Consider the following 18,951-nt stretch of genomic DNA (forward strand, 5'->3'; position numbering starts at 1 on the left):
CTGAAAGCAGTATTTTTTTTACTTTTTAAATAAACCTAAATAAAACTTAACTTTCTTTTTACTCTTCTTCCTTACTGTAACTACACTTACTGTAGTGTAACAGTAATATAATAGGTACAGTACCTATTTTACTTGACAAAAAAACCTATTTCTTTGTCTGGAAGAATGAAATTATTGGTTCCTTTTCTCCGTTCAGGAGATAAATTGCTGGCTTGTAAAACTAGACACCCATTATATATATATCCCTTTAGTTTTTTGGGTGCTTTAAGTTTTTTGTTCCTTGAAATAAACTATATGGTAGCAATTTCTAAGTGCTGAACACAAATACCAGTACAATATCCACATAGAAATGTATTTATGAGAATTGGGATATTTACATGATGTAAGATCTTTTTTAAAATAAAAAAAAAAGCTGAATGAAATCACTTATCCAAACAATTAGTATGATACAGGAATGTTAGTCTGGTTTCTGTTCTACATTTGGTGTAGGAACCTTGAGAACAGGTTACACCTGGACCTGACTGATGATTTGATGGGGAAAGGTGAGGAGGGACAAGTCAGTTCTTAGATTTAGAAAAAAAGTTTAGTAATACTTTATTAAAACTAGAATTTTGTTAGAATTTGACTAATGAGCAAACGTTGTTTTGCCTCAAAACTAAGTTGCGACACTCTGTGATGTTTATTGCAGGGGTTGAGTGTGGGCTGACCCTGGGGAAGCTGTGTCAGTACACTGTGGGGTGGGAAACCCGCCAGTGTGCTGCATTGTTGTGCATGCACAAGGGACCTTGCACCTTCACATAGTGCTGGAGTCAATGTGGCAGATAATTCATGCCTGACGTTGCATGCATGAAGTGAACCTTGGCAAAAGGTGTTTGATGCTTGTCACAGAGGTGCCTGGACTGTCAACTGAATTGTAGCTGCTGATAAGCATGATGTGGTTGGCAGGTCCTGGGAGTGCCCTGATCTTTGTCAGTCTTGTAAGTAGCAGCTTGAAGTGTAGATATAGGAATTCTTCAGCAAAAGTAACAGTGGTAGCTGAGATCCAAGATGAGAGAAGAGAGAGTGAAAATCTTTGAGAGCATCCATGTGAGGTCCAGTCTATGGCAAGAAGATAGGATTGTCATGTTGCAAAAGTAATACACAAAGATGTGAACAAATGCTGTAAAATTGTGTAGACTTAGGAATGCTTTCTAACATTTTCTTGCATTTTGTTTTGAGTGTTTTGGGTTGTTTTTTTTTTTAATATTTCAGATTCTGCAGCCTCAGCAATGAGCAGAAGACCAGATGCAAACCCATTTTTAGCACGTCGATCTGCAGCAGTGCCTCTCATAATGCCCACTAGTAATTCTGGACATCTGCTTATGAAACCTATTTCTGATGCATTGCCTACTTTTACACCACTGCCAGTGTCCCCTGATGCCAGTGCTGGTGCTGTACTGAAAGATCTTCTAAAACAATAGATGACTAAAAAAAATGACAAAAGAAGAAACAATATCAATATGATGATAGTAGCACTTTAAGGAAAAGAACACTATGCTGTATATAATTTACCACAATGAGGCCTTCTGTAAAGTCATGTACTTGTTTGTAATTGTACTTTGCTTTTCTTTTAATTCTAAACTCACCAGTGCTTTGGAAATTCTGACGGTGGCATGAATAACTGCTGCCTTTATAGCAGTCATTCATTTTTGGGCATGGGTTAAATATTAAACTGAGAGAAAAAACAAAATCTATCTTGTTGCTAGATTGTCAGAAGACAAAAAAAACCCTTAGTAATATTCCAATGTTTCAATTATACATAAACATCATTAACTTTTTGGTGTTGAGATCCATTTTTTTCATTAAAGTGATCTGCCATTGGCAGTGGGCCTTCAAGAACCAGAATTTTTAAAAAACTAAAAATAAATAAATCTCCAGCCAAATCTGATCTTACTTGAAATGTTCAATTAATGACACAAACTCCAAAGAATAAGATAAGACAGTGAACACATGGGAGCGTGATGACTGAGCAGCTGCAGTCTTTCCACACATGATTTATGATACTTAATGTACACTAGGACATGCCTCTCTTATTTACAGGATTAGTCACATTTGGGGGCAATTAGGCATGGTAGTCTCTTTTTGTGCAATGATTTCATCCATATACACACCCCTCCGACTAATATCTGCTTTCAGGAGGCAAACCCCTCAGCACCAAGGAGTTAACTGGGAGTGCTTTATTTTCTAGGGGCGTCCATGTGATGAGAGTGGGTAATTTAGCAAAAGATAGGTTCATGTTTATAAAGACACTGTATTCTAATGGTCTAAGATGTATATTTGAGAGACTTTTTATTCTGCAGGATTTTGTAGATCCAAATATAAGCTTAAAGCTTGAACACATGTATAGAATTCAAAGGGAAGAAGATGCTTACTTATCTCAAATGTGTAAATAGGTCTTTCTGAGACCAAGGCCAAAATCAGTTATTCTGTAAATTTTGCTGTGATAACTTGTACACTTTGTTTGGCAGGTAAAGAATGAAGTTGCATACTAAAGGATAAAAGTAATGCAAAAGTCATCTTCATAGTGAATGTGAGATAAAACATCTTCAATTTAAAATGTGTAATTTCTAAATCTTTTATATGCCATTCCGTGTTTTGTCAGTGTTAAGATAACTGTTGTGCAAGTTCTATATTAGAACTGTGAACCTTCCCATTTTCATTAAGATCCTGGATTAAATAGGTGTAAGACTTATATTTAAGTAAAATTAATTCCTGAAACTTGTACAGAATAAACCAAAATAATGCAAGAAAACTTTGCATTTATTTATGTAGAGGTCAGATAGTGACTTATTTTTTGTTGACTTGAAATCTAGCAGTGTTTTTGATTCCTGTATTTACCTTAAGAACTGCTTGAGTCCCTTTCCTCCTGTGTGTTAATGTATCGTGGAAGATTTATGCAAATTTGGAAGTGGATTGACCATACTGAATTTTAATTTTAAATTTTTTATTCCATTACAGACACTTTGGCAGTTTGATTTCTGAAAGGATAGCAGCCACGCATAGTATGCCAAAATAAATTCTGCATTATGTAATAAATGTAATGAGAATTTGAAATTACCTCAGCTAGAGCGTTTCAGTTTGGTACTTCAAATGTAAATCTACATTTAAACTGGACTGGAATAGGTACCTTTTTTTTTCCTATAACAAATATAAAGAAAACTGAAATCAGATGGCTTCTGTGCAGTCTCTCCTTTCCTTGTAGTTGTGTCTGTTTAAAGATATATAGCTGCTTCAGAATAAAATGGCCTTTTGGTGAGCCAAAGCAGAAGGAAACATTTAGTGTTTAAAAATATGGCTTAGATATAAATTACAGATGTACTCATGCTGGTCACTATCCTGTGAATACACTAACTGAGCAGTTAACTTTTTTGTGCAAATTTCTTCTTTAATTGCAGAGAACTCCTAGTATGTACATGTTTCTCTTCCAGGAAGCATTATAAATGCCAATAAATAAAACATAGTAAGATCATTTGTTTCTGCATGCTGTGAATTGACTCCATTTATACAGTAAGGTATGAGTTCGAGAAGGGCAATCTAAAACCAACCAAGGATAATGAAGATCTTCGGAGTTTCTCATGAAGCTACTTGGGACAGAAGAAAATCTTTTACAGGATAGACAGAAGAGGCTTCAGTCCTTAAGTGCTAGGAGGTCTGTTGAACTGCGGAGAAAATCCGCACGGCTTAGGAGGTTTCTGTTCTACGGCTTATTCCACAGCTACATTGGTGAGTTTTTTTGTTGCTTTGTTAGAAATCAGATGCACTCTGTGTTCCAGGCAGTATTTTTGCACTGAAAAGTGCACAACTACTTCATTGCCTTGTTTCTTTCTTCACTCTGAGTTTCACAGGCTATTATAAACCTTCAAGATTTGTTTTTATTGAAAGATTAGTGGACATATTTTTTCCTCTAATTTTTCTTCTGGGTTTACTTTGTGCTTGATAACTGTTTTGTATATATTTACCTTACCGGTTTCCCACATGTAAGTACATGACTCATGTAGTCTGTCCTGTTAATTGGGTGGGTCTTTCACACGGCAGCGGGGTGAAGCAGGTGCAGTAGTTGAAGATTGTTGTTCTTCATTTAACTTAATTTTCTTTTTTGTCTTGCTCTTGCAAGGAAAAAAAGAGAATGGTGGTCCTAGTTTTGGTTTAGCAAGCTGTCGGTTATCTTCAGTGTAACGAGCAACAGTTCTAGTAAGGAATTAATTTTGCAAGCTTTACATAAGGGGGAAAAATGTGTTGGGATTTTCCATTCTCCTCTTTAGACTCATTTTTTGCTGTTGTTTACTCATCCTGCATTCTATGCAAAGGAAGTAACTGGTTGATCTTTCTAATTTACTGTAAAAGAATACAGAGTGTGTGGGGATTTTGGTGTGTGTGGGTTTGTTTTTTTTTTTTTTAATTAAACTCTCCTGCATGAAACCAGTTAGTCATTTAATTTGTCACATTGTGGTGACCAGGGTAGAAAAAAATTGTTTAACAATCATCAGTTCCCAGTCTGCATTTTATTACTGCTTCTTATATATGTTCTTGACCCATTTTGCATAGTTACTGATAAGGTGGGCTAGCTGGAATATATATATAGCAGTGACTGACTGAAGTGGAAAAGACAGAATGGAAGATTCTTGCCTTGTAAATATTTTCACCTCATGAAAGCTTTGCAATTTTAAGCCTTGATGTCTTCTTCCTGCCAGTTTTGATGACTTTATTGCCACATTATCGTATAAAAGTTCAAGAATAATGTTCTTAAGTTGTTTAATCAGACATATTTGTAAATTTGATGTTGCATCCTCCCAAACACTCCCAGTTTGGAAGTAGCTATAATTAGAAAAAAAATTAATATTTTTTTTGTCACATACTTGAAGAGAAAATACAAACACTTGTTTAATATGGAGAGGTATTAGTATACTGTGGAAACAGCAGGGGTAACAGCTTCATGCATTCTTTCAGAGAGAAGCCAATTTATCTAGACTTGATTAATCTACACATTCAAACCAAAGTAGTCTGTGTCAATATACTTCTGTCAGTATTTAAAAAAACACATAAAATATATATATGTATATTCGCATATATGGCAGTGGTAGCAGTAAGGCTTAAGAAATTAAAACCACTGTATTTGTTTTATTTTGGGTCTTTTTTTTTTTCTTTTTCCTTTTTCTAGTAAATTTGTTTGTTGCCTTGAGTAGTTATCTTTCAGGTAGAAATCTTCTAATCAACTTTCTTAGAAAATAGGGTATAAGAATTACCACCCTACAATTTTTGTTCTCTTGTGTTGTGCCATTATATACTGCTGAATTTATTTGCAGCCCTGCAAAGCTTAAATATAGAAACCAGTCTTCAATAAAAAATAAAGAAATAGACAGCTGCTGCCATTTTATTCAAAGGAAAAGTAATTTGTACGTGGCATGTTGTTTACAGAGGTAGCAACACTGAGTCTTAGACTCTGTGTTTGTCTCAAGCTTATAGAAGAGTATGGCATTCTAAATTTCAGTATCTGAAAGCATCACCTATCAAATTCTGAAATACGTATAGTAGCAAGTAGTCATTAAAACATGTTATCAGCGTAAGTGTGCAAGAATTTTCAGCAGTTGTTTGCTGATCTGTTGAAAGGCTAATTTGGACAAACTTATTCCAAATTTGGGAGTTCGGCCATGCTGCTAAAACTCCCAAACTTATTTTGCCAAGCAGAAGAAAATGCTATCAAGTGATTAAAGGCTTGTTTTCCTTGTAGGAAATAACAACTGGAAGATAACTGTCCTTTTCAACATACATATATATATATATATACACACACACACATATTAAAAGGGGCATTTATCATTAAGTGCCCATAATAAGTAATTTGGAGTCATTCTGTGCCACCTTATTGAGCTTGTGGCATTGCTGTTTAAGTTTTAAATGTTCACAGAAGTTGTACATCATCCTTGGGCACTGATAGTGAATTAATCTTTCTTTACCCTTGTAGATATGATAGCCATTAAACAGCTTCTCAGATTAGATTTTAAAATTAGTATTGCTTGCACTCCAGTTTCTGGCAGTCTGTGCCAAACTGCCTTTGGAAAGGTTAACCTTTTTTCGGTCTGTGTTGGCCAGCTAAGAAATACTACTGTGAGTATCCATTCTTAACACCAAAAACATTTCCTAGGCCTCTTAAGCAGACTGAAAACATTTCGTAGCCATTTTGAGTTCTCTTACTCCTTGGGTTGTTTGGGGGTTTGTTGTTTGTGGGATGTTGTTGTTGGGGGGTTTTGTTTGGATTGGTCTCATTGGGTATGATACACAGATGTTTCCCGCTTCAAGGATGCAGCTTCCTTGCTACTCGTAGTTCTGGCTATGTGGAATGTTACACCCAGAAAGAAAATGTCCTTTTTTTAAAGTTTGCTTCTGCCAATTCTGTTTCATGCTTATTACCACTGCGGTGGTATTTTCTTCCAGTGTGAATGTACTCTAGAGTTCCTCCTAGAACTGTAAATTATTGCGAATGTCATAGTATCACAGCTGGGGTGGCTCTTGTGGTTGCAGAAGCTGAGCACGTATGCTACTAGATCATCTAACTAGAGATAAGAATGTCTTTCAAATGTTTGCATGTAGTTGTGGGGTTCGCAGCTGAAAATAGTGACATTTTAAATTGTTAAAAGATGCAAATCCACAGGAAGTCAAAAGTTCAAGGTAAAAAAGGTGTGATGGAACATCAGAGATGGCTTGCTCTATTTCTGTCATTATTTATTAGGTAGATTAGAAAAACACAGCAGTCAAGGAAAACATGAAAGTAGTAGCATGTCCCAGAAGACTTGTTTTTCAGTGAAGTGAGAATAAATCAATCTGATAAATTTAATACATTTACATGTTGATCAAATTTAACATTGATTACCCAGAAAAATTCAGAACTGTTCATTATACTCAAAAGAATAATTCCTATTTTAAAGATACAGCATCTGTTAATAGGGACTGGAGCTTTACCACATTTTTAAAAAGGTCAAACTCAACATCTTCTCAAGCTTGAAGGAACTTCACTGAATATACAAATGAGGAAATGTCACAGCTAAGGTTATGCCTTCACGACCGTTCAGCCACACGCCAGCTGATCTGAGCCCCAGACACTGACACCAGCCCAGGTAACCACATTTTCAATGGGCAGTTTATGGTCATCAATGGCAGCAGCTGCACAAACCTCAGTAGCAGTGTTCCATTCTGCCAGAATTTTGCCCTAAATTGGTAAAGAAAAGATGGCTGCAGCTTCTTATTCAACGACAGAAGCTGTGGCCTGAGCTGGGTTCCTTACCTGAGTTCGTAGAGGAAGGATCCCCTTGGGTTCTTGTTGTTTTGATTTATACTGGGAGAAAAAACTTGCCTCTTCGTTAAGTGACTGACAGACTTTGGATCTTACTGCATATAGCTAGTCTTCCACAAACTGTCTATTTGCCGTCAAATATTAGGAGTATAAACATATTTCCCTTGGAGTTATGTAGACATGAGTGTAACTTTTTTTTTTTTTCTCCTACAATCCTAAAACATGTACAATCCCAGATTGTGGTTCTAATGCCCAGCCAGGTGGAAGGGAGCCGGGAAGGAAGCATGTGTGTACACAGGAGTGCTCAATCATCTCCTAGTGCGGTGTATTCTAATGGAGTCCGGCTTTGCTTTGGCAAGACCCAGCCTATCTTGGGACTTGCACTCCCTGCTCTGAAGGAACATATGGGGAATATATTCCCAGGTTCTCTTAAGTATTTTTATGGTTCGCTGCTATGTGCAGAGTCAGTGGCAACAGAGGAGTTAACATGTTTCATGAAGGTGTGAAAATAAGTCAAACTAGCAAATAAGTGGGAAAACTTCCTCCCTGACTGAAGACACATTAATGCACAATAGTGAAACCCAGCTATAATGTTTGTACGGGGCGTATATTTGAGTAGGTCAATCACATATGTCTTTTAGGGCCTGTATGCTTATGTGAGTTAAGCTTTAACCTAGCCTGTTGAAAAAAGGAGACTATGCGCTTCCTGCAAGCGGGTGAGATGAAATGCATTTCCTAGTATCCACACTCCTTTGCTGAAATCTAACTAAAATGTGCATCTGACAGCAGAAAATTTGAAGGTGAGGGTGTGTTTTCCTGAAGAAAAGGGTGTTCTTTGTCACCAAGGCTAGAAAATGTCTTTCTGAATGTATTTACCATTTGTCAGTATCAAGAAAAAACCAAAAATAACTAATATCATTTGGTGTGTGCAATGTGAGAGTTTTCTTCCTACATCTTCCCGCAACAGTAATAAAAACAATTATGTATTTAAGAAAAGAGGATTTCTTGTATGTCTTGCATCAAAACCTTCCCGGCTTCACTTTTGTTAGTACATTTGCTTCTACTGAAGCGTGTGAGACAGGCTGTGGTCTTCTGCTCATCCCCAGAAAAATACAGCTAGAGATTGCATGCTTGCCTTTTAACAGCCCTGGCTATATGCCTCAGGCTTTGAGAAGACAGTTCTTGTTCCTGAGAAAGCAGTGTTGCCGTTTAGTCTCACTTCTTCACACGGCTGCTGAACTTGTCAGCAGCAAACAGTTTTGCATGTGTACTGAGTGGGAATTGTATGAGTGAAAGAAATTGTATGTGGAGTTTGACAGGGAATAGACCAGAAATCGTAATTCCCTGTGGCTCAACCTAGTTTTCAATGCTTGCAATTAACCATTTGTTTTAGTGAGAGAACCATTTAAGTCTGTGGGAATAGTGGGAAAGGATTATAGTATTTGAGTTACGGTCAACTATTATTAGAGGTTTTTGTTAATGATTGACAGAACAGAATTTAGAAGCCCTTTCACATGTGTCGTTTCAAAAAACACTGACAGATTACAGAGCAATGATATCGGGGAAACAGACTGCTTATGCATATTTTGTGTGTTTGTTAACAAAGTGAGGACGGCTGTTTCTTGCTGTACAAGCAACCTAGAATGTTTTTCTGTCTCTGTGTTAAGGAAACCTAACTCTTCAGAGAGCGGTCTGGACACTGAATATCAACCAGTATCATGAAGGTAAGAGGAATCCTGGCAATACTTCTACGTGGTTATCCCTAAGGTTTTAATTTGCAACGTCAGATGCTGCCTGTATATCCCTCCAGTGAATTTCAAGATGGTTATGCAAGATGGGTTGAATTGCAGCATGACCAGGTTTGGGGCACAAACCGAAGAGATTTTACAGATTTGAGGCAGCTAGGAACTATTATGTCATTATGAAATAGAAACTATTGGCCATCACTGTAGCGCATCCCCTTCATATCTAATAGTTGTTGATGGAATAATTAATGGTCCAAGGGCTCAGGGAAAAAAAGCACATAACACAGTCAAGATAGTGTGTATTTTGTCATTTGGCAGCTATCTGCAAAGGCTGTTCTGTCAGGCAAGCAAAGCTGGATGATTGATCTTGACCTAGTAAAAGCAGACTGGTTGTAGCCCCTGACTGCCTAGAATGGAAAGCACTGCTAATCGCAACCCTCTGAGAATAGGAAGCCAAGAGTTACAATACTTCAAATCTAAACTTTTGTAAATTAGGGAGTAGGGAGCTAAGGACACACTAAGGTTTTGAGAATTTGACCTTTCGATGCTGCCCAGACAGACAGAAGCCCATGTTAAGTTCGGCAGAGGCAACTGGATTTACTCTACTAAATAGAGGTACCCTGAATTATACTACTTAGGTACCCAGAATCATGGTTCCTGAACAGTAAATACAGTATTATCAGTAAAAATATATTTAAGCAGCAAAGTGGCAACTGGATGTAAACAGAGCAGTAAGAGGCAGTAGCAGTTTTAAGCAAATAAAGTGAGGTAGATAGGAATATTAGTTCCTAAATGGGAACATGTGTAAAAGATGAGAGCTGCAAACGGTATTTCTCAGGAGAGTAAGTAGTGACCATGAGGGTGACCCTGAACACTTTCAGGTGCAGGTGTCTGAGAAACTGCCTATAGAAAGAGAAATAAAGGATTCAGCTAGTCATAGGGGGAGCCAACCACATGAAATGCTGGTTGTAAAATTAACCTTTATGTAAAAATGTTTCCCTGTCTCCTGCAGCAGTTTTCTCTATTGTTATAAGGTATTAAGGTATTTGAGCGATGCTTTTGTTTGTAATAAAAGGGTGTTTTCAGAATTACAAGAAAATCACAGAGTTGATTCTGGTGCGTCCGTATGTTTTGGTTTACATGCCATACCATGGTTTCAACAACAAACTGTACCAGGACTAAAACTATAGTAAAGAAAGTGGCTTGAATGGTAGACTGGAGCACTGAAAAATAGTCATCAAAACTGAAACTTATTCTGGAAATAGAATTGGAAAATATTTAGACTGAGTTTTGCTCTGTATGCTCAAGTAGTGGGTGCCAATAAAAATGAAGGCAAACAGAAGACTGCTTTATTTTTGACAATAGGAGCAGGAACAGATGTTTAACAGTTTTCAGCTAACTTAGAGGAGGCTTATTATGAAACTACAAAAATTTGAGGAGTACAGGATTCTAAAGAAAACCAATGAGTCATAACTAGGCTTGCCAGATCTGTCTGGACCCAAACCCAGACTCTGAATAGCACATTGTCTGCAGAGGACTCGGGATCAAGGACCTGCAGAGTGCCATCTGCAGACAGAGGTCTTGTGGATGGTACCTCTGTCTTCACTGGGCTCTTGACAGAATGATGATTGTGGGGTGCTGCCCAGAACCTGCCTACTTGGACTGGGAGCCCTCAGCACTCTGGCTGCCATGTTCTTCTCCTGAACTCGATAAGTAGTTCCAAATTCCTCATACTGGTACTTTTAACAGATGCTTTGCAGGCAACCTGAAGCCTGCACTGCCCCAGTGAAATGTGACTAGTAAATCTAGTTCAAGAAAAGGTTTTCATTAGAAACTAGAAAGGAATAGGGAAACATCAGAAATCATCGCAATTGATCAAAACTTGAAGGGCCAACCTTCCAGTTCAGGAGGTATAAACAAAACTCTGGTGAGAGGCCAAATTGAGCCTGTAACTCACAGGATGAAGGTTATGTGTGCTCTGTCACAGTGACGTGGTCTTGACCTTGTGCTTGGCACAGAGTCCCCTAGTTGCCCAGGCTACTGCTGCATCTATGACTGCTACCAAAAATAGAGAGTACAGAGGAGAGGAGATGGGTTTAGTGTTGAAAAGTTGCACTTCAAAAAGCAGTTGGACTTACCTTCTTGGGTCCTCCTCTCTTTCTCTCCTCCATGGTCTTCTAAAGGTGTCTCAGCAGACCTCCTAATGGCATGTGTTAGTGCCAAGATTGCTGGGAGTCTTAGCCACACATAACTCGGCTTCAGTGCCTGTTCCGTGGTCCCTTTTTTGGGCTACCAAGGGTGGCCACAAAGGCTGTATATTAAATCCTAGACATAGAAAGAAATAGTATGTATTATACCTGAATTCCCAAGTTTATGCTGGAAAAATTTCATGTTTGCTATTTACAGGTGCCAGTTAGGAGTTGACTGGAGCCAGTTTCAGCTGCATGGAGTAACAGAGTAAATGTAAAACGAAGTCCCTATACCATGGATCAGAGCCAGTTTTCTGAGATGTGTAGTTGTTAAGGACAATCTCCAAGAAAATGCACGCCTAAACCACCAACACTAAGTCTCCTGTGCTGTGCTACTGATTTGCCTGATACATTGGATTTACTGTTCTGTATTTTATTAAGTGTTATATGGAAACCTATTAAATACAGTATCTTATTTGGTACCTTCTGTTTTTCTATTACTAAGGACATGTTGTGAGAGATTAGTTACGATAAATAATTCAGCTGTTACATACCTTTGCATTTAATTCACTTAAAATGCTTAATTTCTAAATGTCAGGTGAGTTCTGATGAATTGTTACTCCTAGTTTTCTTGATTTGTTTCACAACCTCTCCTGCTGGCACTTCAATTTTAGGCAGATCCTTGCAAGTATGATTTTTTTGTTTGTTTTTAGTTCTTCTGGTTTGTTTGGTTTTTTGGGTTTTTTTTTCAATTCCACTATGGGAATCTCTTGAAGTTTCTGTAGCAAACAGAGATGAAAAAGAATCACTGAACTTTCTACTATGATTTTATCTTTTCTAAGTACTATTTTTATACCTTGTTCATCTGTTGGCTTTGCAGACTGTTTGGCAGTTTTCCTGCTCTTGGTGTGTCTGAAAAAGAATTTATTATTAGCTTTTATGCCTCTTACGATTTGTTTCTCAAACTTTCTTGGCCTGCTTTTCTGGTTTTTACGTTTAACCTGTCAGAGGTTTTGTTCCTTTCTATTTTCTTCATCTGGCACAACTTCAGCTTCTTGAATTTTGCTTTGAAACAGTGGACGAAATGGGGACTGATTGCTTTGTCAGGCTCCAGCTATGGGCTTTGTTAGCAGTACAAGTGCCTCTGTTGGGAGATGGGTCCAGTTCCACTGACTTTTCACATGGCTACTTGAGGTTCTGGTCCCCTACAGCACCCAAACAGACTGGAGCCCCTGGGAACAGCCAGGCTGCTTCTGCAGGGGGAACTCCCAGTACTGAAAACCAGCACAAGCAAAGCAAAAGCCAACAGATTAAAAAGAAAGAAATAATCTGCTGTAAACTGCATCCTTATGCCAGACTTTGTGAGCACTGCAGCACACGTACAGCAGAACTAGCAAACAGCAGTACATCCCCTGCTCAGTGGAATTGCTGCCTATAGCATTCTGAATCACTTCCTGGTAGCAGCCCTCATTGCTGCACAGCAGTGAATAACGAGTCTGAAAACAAATAGACAACACACATAATTTTTATCACCCATTTTCGTAGCCAGTTTATTTCCAAACAGCATGGTTAACTTGCAAAACCCCAAAACTAAACAGGTAAATTGTGAAATGGTGTAATCCCTGCTACAGGAATAAGTAAATTAAGTGTAGTATTTTCTAAATGGGAAAAAAAGTTTATAAATGTCTTCTGGTGTTAGGAAAGCAGTTGAGTAAGTACAAAATAGTCAAAATTATCCCTCTCCTCATATGGAAACTTTCTGCCACTCCTATATTTGTCTAACATACAACCCTGGAAATCACAAGATAAGGAAAAGATCCAAAAACATGGGCATCTTTGCTGATATTTTTATTGGAAGAAGAAACCAGAAGCCTTTGCTTATATGTGCACCTATAAGAGTGAAGCATGTTTTAAAAGGGAATGTTTTTCACCACTTGGAAAGAAAGAAGCTCTGGAAGAGCGGGCTGATGTCAAGTATTTTTCTGCTCTGGATTCATCAGCAGGGTTCTGGCAGGTGCCCTTACAAAAATAGTGCACATACTTGTGAACATCCAAACATCCCTGTTGAGAGATGGCATTTTCACAGACTTGTTTGGGCTTGCTCAAAACCTGAAGTGTTTGATGGAAAATGCAGAATATTCTTGATGGTACAAAGAGTATTCTTTTGGTTGCTTTGGATAAAAACAAAGTGAATTGCATAAGCAGACTGAAGGAAATATCAAAAAGGAAAAAAAGGAAAAAAAAAAAAAAAAAGGAAAAACAGAAGGGAGAAAGGATGCTCAACTGAATCTGGGGGAAAAAAACCAAAGCCTTGGCCAAAATGTAAATTCCACGTGATGGAAATAAAGTACCTGGGACAGGAGGAAGCATGGGTGGGTCTGATGTTTTCCTAGTACACATGCCCCAGCAGATGGGGAACACTGCCAGGTTGTCCTGGAAGGGTGAACTACTGTCTCCAGCCAGCTGCTGTAACGTGTGGCTTGGTGCTGTTGTGCTATGGATGTGCCCAGCATGTATGGTGTGGTGCGCAGGTTAGTAAAGAAGTTGCGAAACTGCAAAACACACTGCGGTCTTGAGGCATTTAAGCATAAAATAAATCCATCCGGAATAGTTCTAGGGGAGGTTTTAGTAGATACTTCTGTCTGGTTGTAGTTGGAGACCAACAGTTTACGTATCCCAGGTACTCGTGAAGACTGAATGTTGGTTTGCTCAAATAGTGAAGCGGACTTTAGTCTTGGTCCAGAAGTATTAAGAATTTAAGGTCTTTATTTATGGAAAGTAATTCTTAGCTGAAATTGGCCATAAAGGATTTACATTTGTTATTCAAGGAAGCTGATAAACATCTTGTCGCAGGATTAAAGAGCATTGTTTTCAACCACAAAAAAGCAGAGGAGAAAAGGTGGCAGCCTAGCTTATGTACATGTCAGTCTTCTAAAATAAACAAAACCAAACTGAAGTATCTGTCCAGTTTCAGGCAAAATGTGAATTGCAGTTACCAGAGCTATGCTCAAGGGTGAGATTCAACAGGGGGAAAAAGTGTAAGTATTAATGGTGGCTGGGGCATCATCATCTTGGATACTCACATTAACTCAAGGGGAAGGTGTGACCTCTCAAGATCTTTTGTCTTTAGATATAGCATGATGTTTTATGCACTTCTTATGGGAAAATAGTTTTAAAAGCATAAATGCCAGATGCGTTTACGGATTGAAAAATCAAGAATGTTGTACACTGTTGGAAATTCATAGTAATAGGAAGGGACCTGCTGAGAGTTGTCCCATGCACCAATACTCCTGAGAAAGGTTCTGTACTTTTGCTGGGTAAGTTATAAAAAGCTTTTCATTTGTTTTCTTACCTTACCTTACCTTTGTTGGAGAAAAAAAGAAACCCTGAACCATGCTGAAGCATTCTTGCAAGAATATTACTCTTTTTTTGCCTCAGGTGGCCTTCCTAGAAGATGCTGCAGCTAAAGAGGTGATCATGACTACCAATCTGGATCTCACTAAAGGTCATATACCTGAAATAATTTTGTCTTACAGCAGACGCAGTTCATTGAGCATAAGTTTAAGCTGTTTGGTATGTACCTGCTAGATTCTATTCTACTATTCTTCATTTAATAGGTTGATTAATGATTTCAAGACAATAAAGTGGAGTCAGATGCTGGTCCATGTTTAGTGTTGTGACATTTCAGAATGGACCCAGTGGTGCCTGGGTTTTCAACTGATAACTTCTTTCCTAAAAGAAATTGTGCTGTTAGAAACTAGTATCCGAGTGACCACAGACCTTTAAAGATAGTAACGACTATAAAATGTAGAGTTAGATAAAGAAAACCAAGAACTTTTAATTGTGTGGTCCGTCTGGTAGGGTCCTCTGAGACCATCTGCTACAACATTACAATGGCGCTCTGCTTACTGTTCCTGGAAAGCAGTGGTACTGTCGGTGGTGTTGCCATCCCAAAGGAATGCATGCTTTAGATAAGTGACATCCCCATACAGGAAGGAAGGGACAGATGCTGTATTAGCTCTTTTTTGGTGGTAACTGTGCCATGCTGAGGCAATTGAGCCCCAGGGGACTCAGGCACAACAGGAACTGTTATACTTTCTCCTTCCTAAAAACAATAGTGTGAGCTGCAGATCAACACATGATATCTTGGAGACTCTACATGCCGAGTACATTTTAGTTAGCACTAGTGATGTTTTTACAATTACATATGTTAATTTTCACTGTTAATTCTTGCTTGTGTTATGTTTGGCTAGGAAAGGAAAATACACGTGGGACTGTGCTGCTGAAGCTTCTGGCCTGAGCCATCTGGAACAGGTTATTGCATCGATCATGTTATGAGATGGCCATAACAATTCAGACACTGAATGAAGCAGACTTCAGCTGCTGTGTGAAGTAGTCCATCTTTGAAAAAGGCGAGGAAGCCCTCCCCAAATGCCAAGAATTTGCAATTAAGTTCTTTCCTGGGAGGTGGAAGAAACAAGTCCTACTCTTTTTTTTCAGGCAGAATTGGTGTTTGAGACCAAGTTTCCCATGTGTTTAAATCTATTCATGTGGCAGTAGGGTGAGATGTGTCTATTGCAAATCACTGTCTGTCGTGTGTTATATCAACATGTAACAATATCAAAAGCTTGCTTATTTGGCAGTCTCCAAGAACACTTAGATCAATCTCCACAGTCAGGCAAAAGGCCAATTTGTGAACCTCATGGAGCTTAGGTGCTATTAAAATGCAAGTGTATCTGCAAATGCCCAGCAGTTGTGCTCTATGTGTTTCACCAGTTTTGCTGGTAGAAATTTTGATTCTGTAAGGTTTGGTAGGAGCAAAATGGATGCTTTAAGCATCTAAAGCTTGGGCATATAGGGCCTTAAAGTGTCGCCTCCTGGCAAGTTCCTTTAGTGAATTCAAGTCTGTATGGCTGTATAAAAGAAGTCTAAGACTTGGCACTTAGAATGACTTTGGTCTTGCACACCTACCACCACACAGATATGTGTGATTTGACTCTGCTCCTGCAGTTTGATGAAGTCCTTGAGAACTTCAGTTCAGAAAGGGTGAGCTTTAAAAAATGGCAAGAACATCAAAGAAGGGTGTTCGACAGATGTAGTTCTGGAGAACTGTAAGTGTAATATTAGAATTAAAAAAGGAGATGAAGTGTTGTAAAAGTTAGTAGATAAGGACTTGTTTTTGTAAGGCAGATTTTTTGTCCAGGAATGTTGAGTGTAGTTAACTTACTGAGTTTCCTGACTTTTGTACAGCTTTTGTCTTAGCATTCAGAAGCCATTAGATTATGTTCTGTAGTGTTAAGGGTCCCTGTTAACCCAGTGTTGTGCATTATCTGCAGGAGCATGGTGGGATTCATGCATTTGGACATCTCATCCAGGAAGGGTAGAGTTAAGGTTACACAACATAGTGTATGTGCCCGTTATGATTATATATTACATGATTTTTGAAATCCAAGTCTTAAATGTAATTAGAGATATAGTTTCAACCCTAGCTATGCACAAAGCAAACTTTCAGGAACATGTTCAGTTACTTAACAGGGCCCCATTTTATGCTGAGAACTGCTCTGCACCTCCTCATGAAGACAAAAAACATATCAAGGTAATCTGAACAAAGTAGTAGATTTTATAACATAGGGGGATAGTTGAGACCGTTGAAGTGATAGTGCTGCTAGATCTGAAGTTTAGCCACCATCCTGAGCATAAATGATGAAGGTGTCAGCACATGGTGATGAATGATTCATGGTTTTATAGGGTGAACAAAAGGGGGTTTATGTACCACAAACCTCTTCCTTTATGCAACTCTTCATATCAAAGAGAGTTGCGAGAAGGGTGTGGCTGCACCTCATTATTTTGTGGCTAATGGTAGTTACAGAAAGGTACTGCAGAAATTCCACTTAGCCATAACATCAAATCCTTTTATTTAGGAAAAAAAGTCACCACACTGTAAACTAGCCCAAGCTGTGGTTTGGTACACTTTTTATACTCTGGTTTTTTATCCACTCCAGCTGTCAGATGGAGACAGGAGAAATCAAAACATTTGTACAGTATTCCTTCTTAAGGGAGCCCCTTAGGTGGTCAGGTCTGGATTCACCTCCTGTCTCCAGCACTGGAGCACCTCTGCCAGTTGGCTGATGAACCAGAACTCTTTAGTCTGAAGCAATTCTTCGGGAGCAGACCAGTGCTGCAGTTGTATGGTGATCTGGGCATGCGTACAATGATTTTTACTATGTGATGGCGAGGAAAATTAAGTGGATTAGCAAACGAAGTATCAACAAGTGCATGAAGCAAGCTCTTCATCCACACAAATGGGTGGTCGGAGCATCTGCTTTGATGTAGAGCTGTTTCTCATAGTAGATCTTCACACACCTAACACACCATAAGCACTGCTACTTTTAGACTTGCTAGTTCTCCAGACCATTGAGTGTACTGAGAAACACTGAACTTTACAGAGTAATGAGAATGCTCACTGTTAACCTTTTGCCACAATGAAAATTTGCCCAGTCTTTGCTTTCTCTCTGTTGCCAGTTTTCTGACCCATGACAAAACTTTCCTCTCGCAACATACCCAGCAAGCTTCTTCAAAAGTCCCTTGTGTGAGCTTTCGTTAAGCTTTTGGGAAGTCTATTTAAAATGTTAACTGGGTTTTGTTTATCTGCAACTGTATTGACAATGTTTGAATAATTCTAGAGGAGTGTTTAATTTTCCATGCAATGCAGGTGATGTAAGCAACTCACCAAGAGACAGTGTCAGAAATGGCACTGAGCATCTGGTGCCATCATTTTTTAAAAGAAATTTGGACAATTACAGCCAGTTAGCGAGGTACAGATCCTTTCATTTCCCATTGGCACGGATAGGACTTGTGGGTGCTCACTAGTCCTGAGGTAGCTCAAGCTTTGTATCTCAAGCTGGGTATCCATACTTAGAGGCCAGTTTTATGGATATCTATTGTAACAACTCTGTTTCTCTGCCTCTCAATCTGTTACAGGGAGCTATATGATAGATTTTTATCTTGTTGGACATTTCACGTTCCTTAGGAATAAAGGGTTTTCTCAAATGGAAGATTCAACAGAAATTCAAAGTAGTCATTTAATGTCTATGTCTATATTTAATTTCAGTGTTCATCTTTGGATCCAGCATAATCTTTGCAGCATCTGATTGCTTAGCTCTCACATCTCATAAATGTTCTGCTTGACCTACTAAAGCTCTGCCTGCGGCAAAGCTGCAAAACACCTGAAAAAGTACTTTATTTCCTTCCTCTTCAGTCATAACTGGAGATCTGCAAGATATGTCTTTTCTGAGAAATATTTAGTTTCACAAACAGCTCCCGTAAGTATGGGTCAGCTTAAAAAGGGCCAGTGTTTGTAGACTAGCCATTTGTTTTCCTTTGAACGTTTAATTTGTTTATTCCTGTTTTCAAATAATCCCCAAGCAATATAGTTCCTGTAGCGGCAATCATCATGAATTCAAGTTATTCACCTCCCAGAGGGTCAGACCTTTCATCAGTATGCCATTGGCACAAAGCAGCGAGTGTTGCATATTCATCGTCCGAGACACCAGCTAGAGGGCCTCCAAAAAGCCTGACTTTTTTTTTTTTTTTTTTTTTTTTGTTCTCAGAACAAGAAAAACAATCCCTTCCCTTTTCCAGTCCCTTGATAAGGCTTTCTGTCCAATAACGGTGCTCTCTGCTCTGAGGC

The 18,951-nt window shown here is 38.6% G+C and overlaps 2 protein-coding genes across 6 annotated transcripts in view; both read left to right on the forward strand.

The window, feature by feature from the left end:
• TRIP11 (thyroid hormone receptor interactor 11) overlaps window positions 1-3,508 on the forward strand; it is a 34,377-nt gene extending 30,869 nt beyond the window's left edge. For both annotated transcript variants that reach the window (XM_055716885.1, XM_055716886.1), the window contains exon 20: window positions 1,252-3,508. In XM_055716885.1, coding sequence (XP_055572860.1) covers window positions 1,252-1,460 — 209 coding nt within the window. In that variant the 3' untranslated portion in view covers window positions 1,461-3,508. The remainder of the gene's footprint in view (window positions 1-1,251) is intronic.
• Window positions 3,509-8,840: 5,332 nt separating this feature from the next.
• FBLN5 (fibulin 5) overlaps window positions 8,841-18,951 on the forward strand; it is a 55,778-nt gene continuing 45,667 nt past the window's right edge. For 2 of the 4 annotated variants that reach the window (XM_027804910.2, XM_027804912.2), the window contains exons 1-3: window positions 8,841-9,051; window positions 14,700-14,766; window positions 15,515-15,575. The gene's annotated coding sequence lies outside the window, so the exon portion shown is untranslated. Of the gene's footprint in view, window positions 9,052-14,699; window positions 14,767-15,514; window positions 15,576-18,373; window positions 18,584-18,951 lie in introns of those variants that run through there. The other 2 variants (XM_005438881.3, XM_055716207.1) reach the window with 2 other exon arrangements.

The sequence above is a fragment of the Falco cherrug genome, chromosome 7 (genome assembly GCF_023634085.1).
Source record: "Falco cherrug isolate bFalChe1 chromosome 7, bFalChe1.pri, whole genome shotgun sequence".
NCBI classification, from domain to species: domain Eukaryota; kingdom Metazoa; phylum Chordata; class Aves; order Falconiformes; family Falconidae; genus Falco; species Falco cherrug.